General features: G+C 51.6%; 1 protein-coding gene and 1 non-coding gene across 3 annotated transcripts; one reads left to right on the top strand and one right to left on the bottom strand.

Annotated features, from left to right (window-relative positions):
* Positions 1 to 238: 238 nt before the first annotated feature.
* Positions 239 to 16,409, bottom strand: DECR2 (2,4-dienoyl-CoA reductase 2). 2 transcript variants are annotated; one of them, XM_063100612.1, is made up of 9 exons: positions 16,251 to 16,409; positions 15,449 to 15,517; positions 14,218 to 14,269; positions 13,450 to 13,585; positions 12,194 to 12,318; positions 12,023 to 12,116; positions 11,740 to 11,844; positions 619 to 692; positions 239 to 298 (listed from the first exon to the last, which is right to left on the bottom strand). In XM_063100612.1, exons 1-8 carry the CDS (start codon positions 16,328 to 16,330, stop codon positions 640 to 642), a joined length of 714 nt encoding a protein of 237 aa, XP_062956682.1. In that variant the 5' UTR covers positions 16,331 to 16,409; the 3' UTR covers positions 239 to 298; positions 619 to 639. The 2 variants fall into 2 exon arrangements, with proteins under 2 accessions (XP_062956682.1, XP_062956681.1); XM_063100611.1 differs by lacking the exons at positions 239 to 298; positions 619 to 692 and adding exons at positions 10,004 to 10,997; positions 11,244 to 11,461.
* Positions 9,641 to 9,710, top strand: LOC134381383 (small nucleolar RNA SNORD63). Its single transcript, XR_010023978.1, has one exon. It is a non-coding gene; the product is annotated as a small nucleolar RNA SNORD63 (small nucleolar RNA).
* Positions 16,410 to 16,744: the final 335 nt, after the last annotated feature.

Here is a 16,744-nt window from a genome sequence, read left to right as displayed (position 1 = left end):
CAAGTAAAAGAATAGCAACCAAGTAGAAAAATGGGCAAAATATGAATAAGCAGTTCCATATACAAAGATGCTCAGCCTCATTGGTAATCAAGGAAATGTGTAAATACAGCATTTGACACCAATCAGAATAAAAAGTTAAGTTTGATAATGTTTTAATCCATTTTTTGCTGCTATAACAGAATACCTGAAACTGGGTAATTTATAAAGAACAGAGGTTTATTTGGCTTATGATTCTGGAACAGCTGCATCTGGCACGGGCCTCAGGCTGCTTCTACTCATGGCAGAAAGTGGCAGGCAGCTGGCAGGTACAAGCAGATCACATGGCGGGCAGAAGTGAGAAAGAGAGAGAAGGTGCCAGGGTCTTTTAAACAACTAGCTCTCCTGGGAACTAAAAGAGCGAGATCTCACTCAGGACCTCCTCCCCCAGGGACAGCATTAATCCATTCATGAGGGATCCACCCCCATGACTCAAACAGCTCCCAACACTGCCACACTGGGGATCAGATTTCCACATAAGTTCTAGGAGGACAACACATCCAAACTCTATCAGATAACTCCAGAGAGTGTAAGAACAACTAGAGGTCTATACACTTCAATCTGGGACTTCTCAGTACCTACCAGAGAGAAACTTGCATGTATTCACAAGGAAACAGGAAAAGGGGGTTCATTGCAGCACTGGTCTTCATATTTCCCTGAAGAAAGAACTGAATCACTTAGGTGTAGTCTATAGTGAAGAAATATTATGTAGCAGTATAGATGAATGAACCACATCTGCTCTAAACACCCTGATATGATCATTGCACACAGTATGAATGTACCCAAATATCGTATTGTACTCCATAATATATACAACTATTAAGGGTCAATTAAGAAAAATAAAATAAGGAGAAAAAGGAAGAGAAATAGTAGAATAGTGGTTACCAGAGGCAGGGAAAGGGAGGGAAAGTGGGGAACAGGGGAAGGTTGGTAGACCGGTACAAAGTGACAAAGTTATGGTTAGATAGGAAGAATGAGTTCTGGTGCTCTAGGGTGACAATACCTAATAATACTGTATTGTATATTTCAAGGTAGCCAGAAGAGAGGATCGTGAATGTTATAACCACAAAGACATGATAAATGTTTAGGTGATAGCTATGCTAACTATTCTGACTAGATCATTACACAATACATGCATGTATTGAAACAACAAACTGTACCCCATAAATAGGTACAATGAAAAAAAAAACCTGGGTGGTCAGCATGTGGGTACTTCGTGCTATTGTTAGGGCTTGTCCACATATTTTAAGAATTTCATAAACACTTTAAAAATAAGATAAATAAATCCCCTGCCCAAAGTCTCAAAGACATCTGTCTGTATTTATTGTTTTTTCTTTTAAAAATACATCTTTTATCCATTTGGAGTATTTTTTTTATGTGGTGCAAGATGGGGACCCACCTTTATTTTTCTCACATCATGAGCCAGTTTCCCCAGCACTTACAAACTATTTGTTATTTCCCCACCTATTTGTGATGTCACCTTTACATCAGCATTTCTATTTTTAAGATTGGAAAGTAATTTGTGTAAATCAGTGGGGAATGGGGAGGAGTTGTCAGAGGTGGAGTGACACTGGGGAGCTAAGTCTGAGGGTGGAGACGCAGGTTCTTTGGCAGGGTTGTCTGAAGAAGCCCCCTTCCCAAGGTGAGGTGTTCCAGATGTGTCCAATGTAGGCCCCTTCCCTCAGCCAGCACCAAGGGCCACACAGTACTGGACACCAGCGCTCCAGGGGAGCTAGGCGCTTAAGAGCTCACAGTCCAGGGCGGAGCCAGCCAGTGGTCCAGGTGGAAGCTGCCTACTGAATGCTTTGGGGCATCTGACCAGGGGCAGTCACGGTGCTCAGGGGAGGCCAGGAAGGGGTGGGGCTGAACTCTGCTGGAAGAGGAAGGGACCTGCTACAGCCCTGTGAGGGGGGCCAGGGTGCAGAATCAGGCAGACTGCAACTGGGCACCCATCCCACAGGGGCCCGGCACCTCCTCCTACAGCTCCCACCTTTCAACCAAGTGTCAGTCCCCTCCTGCTCATGGAGCATCTTCTCCCAGGCCCTGAGTGGTCATCCGGGATGGATCACCCACTTCCTCACCCTCCATCCCAACCCACCACGTGGAAACTCCATGGACATTCCACACAGACCGGCAATCCAGGCATCCAGAGCCAAGCTCACCCTGCACAGGCTGGCCAAACAATCTGCGGGCCCAGGGCACAGTGAAAATGTGGGGCCCTTTTTCTACAAGTAGTAAGAATGTCAAGACATAGCAGCCCTGACCCAGGTCTTCGACTGCCACAGAGACCTGCCCACCCGTTTCCACCTCTTTCGTGACCCAGCCATCCTCTGGGCCCCCATGGCTCAGACCTCAGTGATGGTTAATTTGGACCTCTGCTACTTTTTAACCCTCCGACCCCATCCAGAGTAGCGCCTCCTCTGCAATTTGTCCCCTCACTGCGTCCCTCCCCATTCTCTCCCGCATCCTCTTTCCTCTGGATTTCCACAGTGAGGATCTCAACACTCTCCACTTCTGACCACACCCTCTCTGGTCCAGCCGCTGTTGGGCCCTGCCTCACCCCACCCCCTAGGTCACCCCACCAGTCAGCCCGGCCTTCCAGCTGCTGCACCCGACTGCCCCTGCATTCTTCCCCACAGTGCCCATACCCATCCTCTTCCTGCAGCTTGGGAGCCTTCTCCCTCCTGTAAAGGTGCAGAGAAGACATCCCCCAAAGATGTCCTCCAACCTCTCCTCTCCCTGCCGAGAGCCTGGCGCTCTCCTCTCCCATCCACAGCACCACATGGAGCTGGTGCAGTCTCCGCCTGGACTTGCCTGTTATCTCCATGGTGACGGAAGAGTCAAGTCTCATCAGGCACCACAGTTCACCTTCCCAGCCCTCACAGCACCCAACTGCTGTCCTGGACACAGGAAGGAAGGAAGGGCTTTGGCCTTTGTCTAGCCATCCTGATTCTGGAATTCCCTGTCCAGGAAGACTGCTGCATGAACATGTCTTTCATTTCTCCTGGGCACTATTAATGGAATGGCTGGGTCATACAGTCGGTGCGTATATAATTTCTTAAAAATCTGCCAGATTGTTTTCCAAAGTGGCTGCACCATTTTACATTCTGACCATTTTGGAAAACAGTCTGACATACTTTTTTTTTAAAAGATGACCGGTAAGGGGATCTTAACCCTTGACTTGGTGTTGTCAGCACCACACTCTCCCAAGTGAGTTAACCGGCCATCCCTATATAGGGATCCGAATTTGTGGCCTTGATGTTATCAGAACCACACTCTCCTAAGTGAGCCATGGGCCAGCCCCATACTCTTTTTTTCAATTAATGTATTTTTGATTGTGTATATTTGAGGTGTACGTTTTGATATACATATACATTGTGAAATGATTACTACAGGTAAGCAAATTAACATTCCATCACCTTCCACAGTTACTCTTTTTTTTTTTTTTTTTTTTTTTGTCGTTTTTTCGTGACCGGCACTCAGCCAGTGAGTGCACCGGTCATTCCTATATAGGATCCGAACCCGCGGCAGGTGCGTCGCCGCGCTGCCAGCGCAGCACTCTACCGAGTGCGCCACGGGCTCGGCCCAACAGTTACTCTTTTTTTTTGCATGTGGTAAGAACATCTAAAACCTACTCTCTAAGCAATTTTTCAGTATATAATGCAGTATTATTAACTGTAGTCCTGCTGTACATTAGATCTCTAGACTTATCCATCCTACGTAACTGTAAGTTTGTTCGCATTGACCTACATCGCCCCATACCCTCCCCCTCCTCGCCCCAATAACCACCATTCTACTCTGTTTCTATGTATTTGACTTTTTTAAAGATTCCACAATATACTGTGAAGTATTTTTCTTTCTGTGTCTGGCTTATCTCAGCATGACGTCCTCCAGGTTCATCCATGTTGTCGAAAATGGCAGTTATCTCCTTTTTTAAGGTTGAATAATAAGGCAGATTCTTTTAAAATTAAATATATATCGACCATATGACCTGGCCATGTGACCATTCCACTCTTAGGTACCTAGGAAAAATGAAAGCCAGTATCTGTGCAGCTTTATTTGTAGTAACCCCAAACTGGGAACAACCCACACGCTGATCAACAAGAGAATGAATACCATGGAATACAATTCTGCAGTGAAAAGGAGTGAACTATTGGTACATACAGCATTGTACTAGTCCGTTTCTGTTGCTTATAACAAAACACACGGAACTGGGTAATTTATAAAGAAAATTAAATGTACTGCTTACAGTTTCGGAGTCTGGGAAGGCCATGGTCCAGGGAACTCATCTAGTGAGGGTCTTGGTGATGGTGACAGTGACGCAGTGTATCATATTGCAAAATGACAGAGAGAGCAGAGAGAGACAGACTCTCTTCTCTCTTCTTTTAAATCCCTCAGAACCCCTGACCACCATTTTTAATCCATTCACTACTGTAGGGTCCTACAATCTAACATTTCAATTACCATAACAGGATTTTCCACCCTCTTAACAATCACAGTGGGGGCCAGGTTTCTAATACATAAAACTCGAGGGACACAATTCAAGCTTCAGTGAGTTTTGGGGGACGTAATTCAACCCACTACAAGCATTGTGAATGAATCTCAAAATAATACTGTTCAATAAAAAAAGCCAGACAGAAAAAAGTACATACTGTGTAATTCCACTTATATAAAATTCTAGAAAATGCAAGCTCACCTGCAGTGCCAGAGAGCAGATCCACGGTCACTTGAGTTTGATGGGGTGGGGAGAGGTGAGAGGGAGGGATTACCAGGGGCAAGGAAAGGCGTGGCAGGTGATGGGCCCATTCCTAACCTTGATTGTGCTGATGGTTTCATGGATGCAGACATATGTCAGAACTCATCAAATTACACACTCCACATATATGAAGTGTATAGCATGTCAATTATACCACAATAAAGCTATAAACAAACACTGCCTGCCAAATATTTTAAATTCACAATTTTGAAAACTAGATTAACATTTTTGTATTCAATAAGTAGACTGAGAGCAAAGTCAGTGTTAGGTCTGGATCACACTCTCCCCCCGTGGCCTCCAGCAGTTGAGACCACAGAGCCCCACTCGCGTTTACTGATATTTTATTCAGTAGGGAAGGATTTTTTCTCACACCTTCAAATTTGGTAAAGCACATTCCTTAGAGCAAAAATAGAACATGAGTTTGTGAGGCACAGTTTAATTCCTCCTGACTCAGCCCAAGTTTTGATGATGTTCTTATTTTAACATTGCACTCTGAAGCTCTAGCACCTGCTTCCTAGCTTCCTGTGATGACAAAGCATCTCCAGTTCCCACTGTGCCCGGTGCTCCTTAGAGTCCACATTCTGCACCCACCACACCTGCCCTGAGGCCAAAACCACAGCCTGGGGATGGATGCCCAGGAGCTGAGGAGGACAGGTTCATACAGGAATGCAGAGCTCCCTTCTCTTAGCCTCCCGTCACCTTATGCAAAGAGCTGAAGGTTTAGTCCACATCACTCTCCTCCCTGAAGTGTAAAAATTGTCCAAATTACATGTGGTGGTGGAAGAGTTAAAATTTAATTCTTAGTATTTCTGACAAATATTTCTCATTTCTTCCTTGACAGACACTTGTTGGGTACCCAGGCACCAAAGAGGAGACCTGAGAGTCATGTGATTGGTGAAAAGGCGCACGCGCGCACACACACACAGAGGAAACAGCATGCTGGGCTACATGTCGGTCTGCAGTGACTTTGGCCGGTGTCAGGACCCACCCTGGGTGGTCTGCTGACACATTTTATAGGAGCTGCCCCTTTCCGTGCTGACGGTTGAAGTGGGAGCTGCTGCACTCACAGGGTGAGGTCAACCCTTGGCTGTGGTTTATTGAATGAGAGCCGGACACCTGACCCAAACCGCAAATCTGCATCTTTCCTCAGCAATCTGGACATGAATGTGACAAAAGGAACGCTGTCTCTCTCTCCAGGGTCCGAGCTACAGCTTGTACAGGCTGTGGCCAGGGCTGGGATTGGGGCTGGGCTGCATCGAGGGGCAGACTCAGGCTCACAGGGCCAGGCAGGGGTGAGAGAAGGAAGGCTCACACCCGGGAGCTCCATGTCTGCCTAACCCCTCAGCTCTGGGGCATCCCTCCCTTGGAACCCCAGAGAAAACCCAGGATCCTCCCATACATTCCTATCCTTGGATCTTAAGGGCCAGAGTGTGTTTCTGTCACATGTGTCCAACAGAGAACTGCCTGACACGTGCCAGGGGAAATGCCCCTCGGGTGCTGATGCCCCAGCACTGAGCGGAAGTCAGCCCAGGAAGCCCTGACCCTGCGGCACCTGCCTACCCTGCTCAAGAGGACTCTGATGCCCAGCTGAGGCACATTCAGACTTTGGTACAGAGCCAGGCAAGAACAGGCCGCCGCTCACTGGACATGCAGCCCAGGCTGGGGGCTTGACCACTGCTTGGCGGGCTTGGTCTGTCCCACAGGATAAAGACAAAATGATGTGGAGGTCAGAGGACAGGGGAGTATCTGCTGAACCTCAAATGTCATGACTGAGGAGGTTCTCCAGGATTCCTCACCTCACTCTCCCTGCCTTCACTCAGCTGGCAAGCCTATGTGCACTGAAGCAAGGCAGGGAGAAGACAGGAAGCCATGACTGGGGGCACCAGCCCCTCCCCTAGAGGATCAGCACATACTCCTTTCTGGGTCCCCAGAACCCCTGGGCAGAGCAGGTGCTAGTGCAAACTTGGTGGGTGGACAGTGTCCAAAGCGAGGAGGTGTCCAGCCAGATCCCTGCACGTGGGAAACAGGCATTGGTGCTGGGGCTTGTGGCATGCACAAGCCATGGTCAGGCTGCACCAAGTTACCATGGCAACAGAAGCCAGCAGAGAGGAGCTCCCCCGAAATCAGCACTGTTTATTTTGGGCAATTTTAAGGTTTCTTTACTTTCTGTATATACACAGATGAACCCACCCAGATGTTTGTTGCCACCTGTGGATCATAGTGATGTCTCAGAAATAAACCGCATGGCTCACAACAGGGTAGGGGGTGAACAGTGTCAGATTCTTTCCTCTGTTCATTCAACAGATGCAGCACACAATGCTTTTAAAAACGCACATCTCAGGGCCAGCCTGTGGCTCACTTGGGAGAGCCTGGTGCTGACAACACCAAGTCGAGGGTTAAGATCCCCTCCCCAGTCATCTTTTTTTTTGTTGTTGTTTCTTTTTTTTTTTTTTTTTTTTTTTTTGTCGTTTTTTCGTGACCGGCACTCAGCCAGTGAGTGCACCGGTCAGTCCTATATAGGATCCGAACCCGCGGCGGGAGCGTTGCTGCGCTCCCAGTGCAGCACTCTACCAAGTGCGCCACGGGCTCGGCCCTTGTTGTTGTTGTTGTTATTTTTTTTGTCCTTTTTTCGTGACCGGCACTCAGCCAGTGAGTGCACCGGTCAGTCCTATATAGGATCCGAACCTGCGGCGGGAGCGTTAGCCGCGCTGCCAGCGCAGCACTCTACCAAGTGCGCCACGGGCTCGGCCCCTCCCCAGTCATCTTTTAAAAAACCAAAAAAACAGGGCCGAGCCCGTGGCACACTCGGGAGAGTGCTGCGCTGGGAGCGCGGCGACGCTCCCACCGCGGGTTCGGATCCTATATAGGAATGGCCAGTGCACTCACTGGCTGAGTACCGGTCACAAAAAAGACAAAAAAAAAAAAAACCCAAAAAACAAAAATGCGCATCTCGGTGGAAAGCATCTTACTGTAGAGTGGGTGCAGCCTGAGAGCCACGATCAAGTGCCAAAGCTGTGGTGCATCCTGTCACTACAGCTGCATCAGATCCTTAAAGCTCTGTGTATTGCACCTTGTGGTGAGATAATCAATGGTGGCTATGGGGGAAAAACCCAAAATGTGCATCTGTTCCCAGAACACTGATGAAGACATGGAAAAGGGGCTGGGAACCCTACCCCAGATGGTGGCTTTTCTGAGGCTTGCTGCCCTGTGCCCCAGCTGGTGTTCTCATGTAGTTTTCAAAGGATGAAAGTCAAACACCTTCATCTGCATCCGAGGAGCACGCTCAGAGGCATCAGGGCCTGTACCTCAGCTTCCACAGCTACGCTTTCAGAACATTCCCTCCCCAAGTTCACCTATAAAAGACTATCCTTCTTTTCAGAGAACTGGGCTCTCTTTTTTTTTTTTTTTTTTTAGCAGCTGGGCCAAACAGGGATCAATACCTTGGACCTTGGTGTTATCAGCACCACGTTCTAACTAACTTGAGATAACCTGCCAGCCCGTAACCTGCCATTTTCTGTGTCTTCAAGACAGTGATGGTGTTTCTGAAGGACAGCAGTCCTGAACTGCAGGCCAGAGAGCTCTCAGCATTTCTGAGGGCCTCATGATTGCCTCAGCCGCTCCCTTCCCAGTAACTGTTTTTAATGTTTTGGGTTTTTTTCCCTCTGCCTCCTTGGGGACGTGACTCCATCACATCTGGTCCCATGACACAGGAGCTCCTTAGACAGCGTGGAAGCTAGGATGGTCCTGGGAAGACTGGGAGGGGCAGCCTTCTTCACGGACTGAAGGGTCACCTGGAGCGGAGCTGGAACAGCAGCCAGAGGGTCTCATGCACAGCACTCAGTGGGGAGGACTGAACAAGAGTAAGCTGGGAATTTGTCGGGGTGAGGGGCCCTCTTAGGGACGTGGCTTGCGGCTGCCCTGTAGAGAGGTCTTGTCCCCCTGCCTGGCTCCTCTGGGCTACCCATTGGCCCAGCCAGCCCCTCCTCTCCAATGGCTGGTCCCCATACTGAGAGAGCAGGTTTCCAAATCAGGACTGGGGTCAAGGCCAGCCTCATATTTCTTTGTGTGGCTTAAAAGTAAATTGGGGGCCAGCCCGTGGCTCACTTGGGAGAGTGTGGTGTTGATAACGCCAAGGCCACGGGTTCAGATCCCTATATAGGGATGGCTGGTTAGCTCACTTGGGAGAGCGTGGTGCTAACAACACCAAGTCAAGCGTTTAGATCCCCTTACCAGTCATCTTTAAAAATAAATAAATAAATAAATTGGGCATCTTGCTGAAACCACACTTGGCTTTCTGGCTCATTCCAGGAGTGTACTGCTCAGAAGGGGTTCCTCCTGGGGCCCGTTCCCTGGACAGGGATCGCTCAGGAACCAACATCCCACCCTCCTCACCAGCTGCACTGGGGAACAGGATGTTTCCATCCTGAAACAGGTCCACAGACAGGCTCCAGGTGAAGGATGTGTGACTCAGCCCCACAGATGGTGCACCTGTGTGATTCCCAAAGCACTGGCTGACGTTAACTGTAAGCCCAGCTAATTCCACACTCAAGGGCCACTGAAGCATTTGGTGTTGTCTGTGTTTGTAGTTTTCAGTCCCTTACTTTGACAAGACCCCACAGAGGCCACCTCTGCATTCTCCAGGGAAGCTGAACAAAGCTGGGCACAGGGGTGCTGTGGACGTGAATGTGGCTCCAATGTTGCCAACAGAAGGGCCCCGGCTGAAACTCCCATAGCATTGCCGCCACCGGGCCGCCGCTGGCAAAAAAGCACCTGCCACTTCTAACCCTCCTATGGGGTAACTATGGCTGTTCCGTTTTACAGGTTAGAACCCACATGTTGAAGTCCCCAGTGCAGTGATACCTTCGTCAACACATCAGTCTGGAGAAAAGCGTGTGGTGACTTCCTGCGACTCAGCACATGAGAGAAAAGAAAAGAGATGAAGTCTCCTGAAGCCGACTGAACACCTGTGAGCTGACAACTATGTTTACCACATGGGGCAGGGTGGAACCCTATCAAGATACCAAACCCTTTCTCCTCTCTCTCAGGAAGTAAAGGCTGAAAGCATTTGGGGGTTTTGAGTAGCGCTGAGCTGGGAGTTTGGAGGAGGAGAGAGGAGACTTCTGGGCCTGAGGATGGGGGCTTCAAGCATCTGGCAGGAAGAGTTTTCTAAACTCCACAGGAAAAAGGCAGGAAGGAAACACAACCCCTACCTCTGAATGACAAGATCACCAGGGATCCTTTTTAATTGTGTTCCTTTTCCTTCTATACACTTCTGCAAAGTCCAATGAATAGTTGTTTTTATAGAAAAAAGATTATTTTTTAAGAAAATGCATTTTCTGTCAAGGGAACCATGCTTTGCAAGCCAGTGGTACAGAGACAGTGAAGGGTGGGACCTTGTGGGCCAGCTGCTCACAGGCGACAGACACAAGAACGACCTGGACTTTTTAAACCACAGAATAGAAAACAAGCTTCAGGTCCAGGACCCAGACATTGACAGCCACCATGAAATGAACGAAAGATAGGCTGGAATTTCCCAATCCCCCCAGGCCTGAGGGAAGGTGCTGGTGACAGGGACCAGCCACCTGAGGGCCTAGAAAGTCAGCCCCTGAATGACAGAGAACCAAAACCCACTGGGGAGGCCCCTGTGGGTGCCCCAGGGCATGCAGGGGATCCTGTCCCTGAGCCTGCACCCCCCCGGCAAAGGGGACCCAGGACACCGAGCCTGGCAGCCGTGGCTACTCTCCATCCAAGGCAGGGGCAGCTTTCAAGGAACATCCACTGAACACAAGCAGGAGGAGTTAGGAGGACAACCCAGAGCTGGGGCTGGGCAGGACAGGCAGGCGGGACAGCCCCTGACCACGGGCACGGGGACATCCTAGAATGTTGGCCGTATCACCACTCCCACCTGGCTTTTGGTCAGACACCGCAGGGCCAGGTCAGCAGGCCAAGCTCACTACCTGGTCGATCCTGCTGGGAAGGTGGGGCCATGGGAGGAAGAGTGTGGGAACAGCTCGGTCCCCAGAGGAAGGGCTGGGCTGCTAGGATTGCGGGATTTGGATTTAGCACTCTTGGCTTGGCTATGCACCAGGGAAGGGAAGTGAGGAAGTTCTCCAGAAGAGCCCTGCAGGAGGTGTCCCAGGAATTCAGGAGCAGGCTGACAACCGCTTCCTCTTCAGAACACCACCTCCGCCTGGGCCATTCACACCTGCCAGAAATGTCGGCAGAGGCCACAGTCACAAGGGAAGATCGAGCGGCACCAGCCCCTGTCTCCTGCACAGTCTGTGGGGGCTGTATCAGCACCCCCATGTGGTCAGGCTGGGGCTGGTGCAGGGAGGATGGGGAGGATGGTCCTGCAGAGACCTGCCCTCAATTCCACAGCAGCACCTGGCAGGGCGAGGGCAGGGGGCAACCAAAGACACAGGTGGCCCCAAGAAGCAGGAGCAGAACTCACCTACAGCTTAGCAGAGAAAAGTTCAAAATCCGCCAGCCTCTTGATATTGTTTGCAGCCGTCAGCCACACTCCACCATCAACCACCAGAACTGTCCCTGTTACGTAGGATGCCAGGGGGCTGGCCAGGTACAGGGCACTGTGGGCCACCTCGGTCTTGTTCCCCAGCCTCTGCAGGGGGCTTCCAAGGACCTGTGTGCTCATGATGGCCTGGGGGCCACCTGGAGGGCAGCAGAAGGCTCAGGCCACTGTGAAGCCAGGACTCCACAGCCCCTCGCTCTCCCCAGCCAGCTCCTTCCCTGAACTACAGCCGGGAATGGCAGGGGCACTGTTAGTGTCATCAACGCCTAGTGGAGCAGGAACAGGCCAAGCATAGAGTGCCTGCATAGGGCTTTTCAATATATACCCTACCAAGGTTCTGAAAGCTTTCATGGGTGCCCCATGACCCAGGGGAGGGTCCATTGAAGGCCTGAAGGCCTGGACACCCCAAGAGCCTTACCTAGTCGCCGGAACCCCTCTGTGCCGCTGATGGGGCCAGGGGCGAGGCTGTTGACGCGGATGTTCTGGGGACCCCACTCCACAGCCAAGTGCCGTGTCATTGCATCTGCACAGAAGAAAGGCAGATATGAGGGGAGAATGCAGGGCCACTCCGCCTTCTGGGGTGGCCTGGGTTTGAGTGGAGGCCCTGGGCCAAGACCAGGCCTCTCTGCTGCCCACAGCTGGGCTCAGCCTCACATACACACTACTGGGCCCCAGGGATGGTCAGGAGAGGGGTGCCATACCCACAGCCGCCTTGGCAGAGCCTGCGTGCACCTGGAGCACCTGCCCCCGGTTGCCCAGGGTCGCAGTGATGTTCACGATCACCCCTCCATGGTCCTGAAACACACGAGGGGTGGGGCAGTGAGCAGGCAACAGGAAGAGGAGAGGCCCTGGCCAGAGGGGAGGACACCCACCTGGAAGAACTTCTCATAGAGCACACGAGACACGTTGAATGTGCCGATGGTATCGATCTCCATCACAGTCCTGAAGGCATTGAAGGACAGTGTGCTGGCAGGACACAGGAAGTTTCCAGCTGCGCCTGCAGAGTAGGAGACAGAAGGCAGTGCTGGAGCCCTGGGGAAACAGGGTGCTGGGTGGGCAGCAGCCCTGGTGGGAGGGTGCAAGAGGGAGCCCAGATGCCCCGTGGGCAGTTAGAGCTTACGAACCCTCAGGGTGGTCCAAGCTGGACAGGGAAGAAGGCCCAAGCATTTGGATAAACTCCTGAACAAAAGGAGTAAGATGGGATGTTATGGGTCAAATTATATCCCTCCCAAAGATATGCTGAAGTCCTAACACTTGGTATCAGTGGATGTAATCAAGTTAAGTTGAGGTCGCAGTGAGTTAGAATGAGACCTAAATCCAATGACTGGTGTCCTTATAAGAAAAGGAGAGAACATACAGACACACAGAGGAGAAGGCCGTGAGCAGAGGGTGGTAGGAAGTGGAACAACACGTCAACAAGCCAGGTAATGCCAGGGATCGCCAGCAACCACCGAAGCCAAGATAAAAGCATGAGACGGATTCTCCCCTAGAGCCTCGAGAGAGAGCACGGCCCTGCAGACACCTTCATTTGGTTCTGTAGCCTCCAGAACTGTGAGAAGTTAACATTTCTGTTGTTTTAAGCCACCCAAGTCGTGATACTCTATTAGCTCCAAAAAACCAATACACAGAATGCTTTTAAAAGGGAATTTCAGCAAAGGGTGGACCTTAATGTATACTATGGACTATAGTTAATGATAGCATATCAATAGTGGTTCACTAATGGTAATAAATACAAGATGTCAATAATAGGGGAAACTATGGGGGACGGTATATGGAATTCCACATACTATTTGCTTAATTATTCTGTAAATCTAAAACCATACCAAAAAAAAATTAAGTCTATCGCTTTTTTGTAAAGGGGACTGCAGAACACAGAGCACTGGTGACTCTGATTCAGTCATGTTTATAGGGCATCCACTCGAGCTGAGGCTGTGCAGACCCACCACCCAGAGAGAGCAGACTCAGGGCTGGTGCAGAGGCCTGGAGCCTAGGTCTCAGCCTCAGGCACCTGGAACAGGTGCAGGTGAGCCTGGGGCAGGCACCTCGGCTCTCTGGCACAGTCCCTACCCCTCCCAACAGGATTGCTGACTTGTCAGAAGCTCCCTGGGTTCACTCAACACCAACTCACAGTTAACAAGAATGTCAATTTTGTTGAAGTCCTTCAGTGCCTGGTCCACAGCAGCCATGATAGTTGCAGGAGCTCGGACATCTATAGATAAAGGCAGGCACCGCTGGCCAGTAGCAGTAGTCAGCTTCTTAGCAGCCTAGAAGCCAGACAGGGAGAGAGAGGTGAACAGCAGCCCAGCAACCTTGGCTTGGAGAAACAGCCTTAATCTGGTGAGGACAATGTATCCAGGTTCTACTGTGACCCTGGGATGGCTGCTGGACTCCACTCTGGGGAGGCAAAGCCTACAAGTGGCCACTCCCTGGGGCCAGGACCCCTGGTGGACATTTTTAGGATATCCCACACTCTCTATCACCATCTGACGCCTGTCCCTGAATCCTTCCTCCACATCACCCTCCAGGCTACTACCATCACCGGTCAACTGTTGACAGCAGCTTCAGCTGACTTCCCATCCCTGCCTGAGGCCAGCCATGGCACTAGTGAGACTCTCCTATGTCAAAGACCAAGATAGGTGGGACATGTGAACCACCTTCATAACCCTGTGAGTCCAGAGATCTCTCTTGGGGCACATTACCCTCCGTATGAGAGAGCACTTCACAGGACCCAATAATCACATTTTTTAAAAAGCTCAGGCTATCTCTGGGAGACCACTTGCACTGAATCTCCATATTTGGGACAAGTATCACCATCCCCTGGGCCAAAGGACTCTCCCAGCCCAGGCTCAGGACCCCCAGTGACACCCATGGACAGGGCCACAGGAGGCCCTCTCACCGTCGACACTCTGAGCAGGCTCCTGCTGGCGATGACCGTGTGGCAGCCATGCCTGCAAAACCAGACAGCAGGCATGAAGATGTGTGGGACACACCCAGGTGGGCTCCTCCCAGCTGCTCTAAGCAGAGCTCCCCCAGGGTTTCTTAAGCAGAAGTACCAGTCAAGGGCTGAAGGCACAGCTGGCAGAGAGCACAGGGCCTAAGCAGGGCCGAGCAGCTCTGGACCTCAGGTGGGTGCTGCTGTTGCCCACTCTGGAATTTCTGGGACTCTCTGGCACGGGGTAGCCCAGTCACACAGGCATGCAGGCCCTGCCCCAAACACCATGTACATGGCACAGAGGCAGCTGAGGGCCACAGTTCCAGGCCCAGATATCTGCATAGAGCCTGCTGGGTCCCCCTGGCTCAGCTCCACATGCCCAGTCCCCTCTATCTGTGGGGTTGGAGTGAAAGACAGAGTCCATTCTGAGGCAGGGTGCTTACCTGCACCACCTCCAGACAAACTCAGCCTCAACATGACAACAGCAGCTGCCACCTGCTGAGCAGCTCCCATGGGAGCTGCACTATTACACCTAATCCTCAAAATGACCCTGAGCACAGATGGCCATGCTCTGCTCAGAGAATCTCAAAATCTCTTCCTGTGGGACTAACTTCTCTGGTATGAAAAATGGGGGACTGGGCTGGCTGGTTAGCACCCTCGGTAGAGCGTGGTGCTGATAACACCAAGGTCAAGGGTTCAGATCCTCATACCAGCCAGCTGCCCAAAAAAAGAAAAAAGAAAAATGGGGGCCTGGGGGGAACTGGGGAAGGGTCCTTCTCCCCCACCTCGGCCTAACTCAGGGCCTCTGCCAAGTGGGGTGACAAGTTTCTGACCTCTAGCTAGGTTACAGAACTTGTGTCCCATGAGACACTGTGCTCTGCATGGCATGGCGGTCTGGCACAGAACACCCTGACCCCAGCTCCGCAGGCCCCAGGAGGCCTCAAGGCCAGAGCCACACAGTCTCCACTGACCTCTAGGAGAGCCTGGAGTCCTGCATCGCCACAGGGCAGCACCTGACCCCTCCCTAGACCCTCTTATGGGCTCCCGACCCTGTTGGGCAGGTGGGTAACATCGATGGTCCCATTCCCTGGAGGAGTTCATCCACCCACTAGCATCTTGTCAAAGAGTCCCAAGATCCAGCAGGGTCCAGGCAAGGAGAAGAGAGAGACAGGAAGATGCACAGAGCAGTGCTCACCGCATGAAGATCTCAGCAATCCGGAACCCAATGCCAGAGCCCCCGCCCGTGATAAAGGCCACTTTGTCCCTGAGAGAAGAAAAAAAAGAAGCCTCCTTAAAAAGGGCTCTATTAGGCCGGCCAGTTCACTCACTGGGTTAGACGTGGTGCTGAGAACACCAAGGTCCGAGGTTCCATTTCTGTACCAGCCAGCTGCCAAAAAAAAGGTCTCTGTTAACTGGGCAGAAGACAGGGCGTGTCCCACAGAGGACTTTGACTCTCTGAACTGGTAACTGCTATCACTCTGAATGCTGACAAGGAACAGGCATAACTTTTTTTTTTAATTTAGAGGCCTGCCAGTTCAGGGATTGAACCCTGGACCCCGGTGTTACTAGCACCACGCTCTAACCCGCTCAGAGAGCTGGCCAGCCCCATGCATGACTCTTGTAAGAAGAAAATAAAAAGCTGCTTTTTAAAACCTGGCATTCCCAGGCTTTCTGGGTCTTCAGGTAAAACGATCTTAACCTAAAATTCTCTATTCAGAAAGTTACCAAGTGAGACATGTTTTCTAAACACAGAAATCTTCCCAGCGGTCCCTCACCCCACTCTCCCAGGACTCCCAAGCCTGAAGATCAAAGGTTTTACTGCTGGGGTCGCCCGCAGACACCGGCCGGCACACACAAACTTGCTCTCGGCAGTACCAAGGCGAACTGCGGGGCACTGCGTCCCAGGGCCGCCCACCCGCGGTCCCCACCCAGTCCCCGAGAGAGCCCTCCGGTGGCTGCATCCCCGGGCGCCCGGAGCGGGCCCGCTCGCAGCTCACCGGAGCAGGTCCGGACAGAAGAGGTGGCGATACTCAGGGAGACAATCGTCCTCTGCCACGTCAGGCGGCGGCTGGGCCATAGCGCTAGAGGAGGCGAGGATGGCAAGAACTGCGGAGCCTACAAACCAGCGGCCTCCAGTGAGCCTCACCCTGCCCCACCCTGCCCCACCGCCCCACCCCTGACGCACAGCCACGCCCCCTCGCGGCTCTCGTCCCGACCGGCGCGCGGCCTGCTGGGACGAGAAGTCGGTCCGGGCCCGCGCGCAGGAGCAGTGAGGTGCAGCGGGCCCGTTCCCACCGCCGAGATCCGGTAACTCGAGCTTTCCCTAACCCTGAGCCTTTTTCACATCTCTGCCGTCATGCGGAGGCTTAGGCAGTAGCCGATGCTGTGAACCCAGGACTAGACATCTGTCACCAATGTCGAAAAGAATAAGTAATGACCGAGTCGGCCTCAACAGGTGCAGTGATAGAAAGTGTCTGCTGCCTGTGACAAG

This window comes from Cynocephalus volans, chromosome 6, assembly GCF_027409185.1.
Source record: "Cynocephalus volans isolate mCynVol1 chromosome 6, mCynVol1.pri, whole genome shotgun sequence".
Lineage (NCBI taxonomy): Eukaryota > Metazoa > Chordata > Mammalia > Dermoptera > Cynocephalidae > Cynocephalus > Cynocephalus volans.
The sequence above is the reverse complement of the archived record's forward strand: the minus strand, read 5'-3'. Positions and strand labels throughout refer to the sequence as shown.

Excerpts from the sequence above, each read along its gene's own strand:
- DECR2 (XM_063100611.1), bottom strand. The coding sequence starts at position 16,330 with ATGGCCCAGCCGCCGCCTGACGTGGCAGAGGACGATTGTCTCCCTGAG. Across the intron at positions 15,518-16,250 it reads TTCTGTCCGGACCTGCTCCG|GGACAAAGTGGCCTTTATCA; the intron begins GTGAGCTGCGAG and ends TTCTTCTCTCAG. Across the intron at positions 12,117-12,193 it reads TCTATGAGAAGTTCTTCCAG|GACCATGGAGGGGTGATCGT; the intron begins GTGGGTGTCCTC and ends CGTGTGTTTCAG.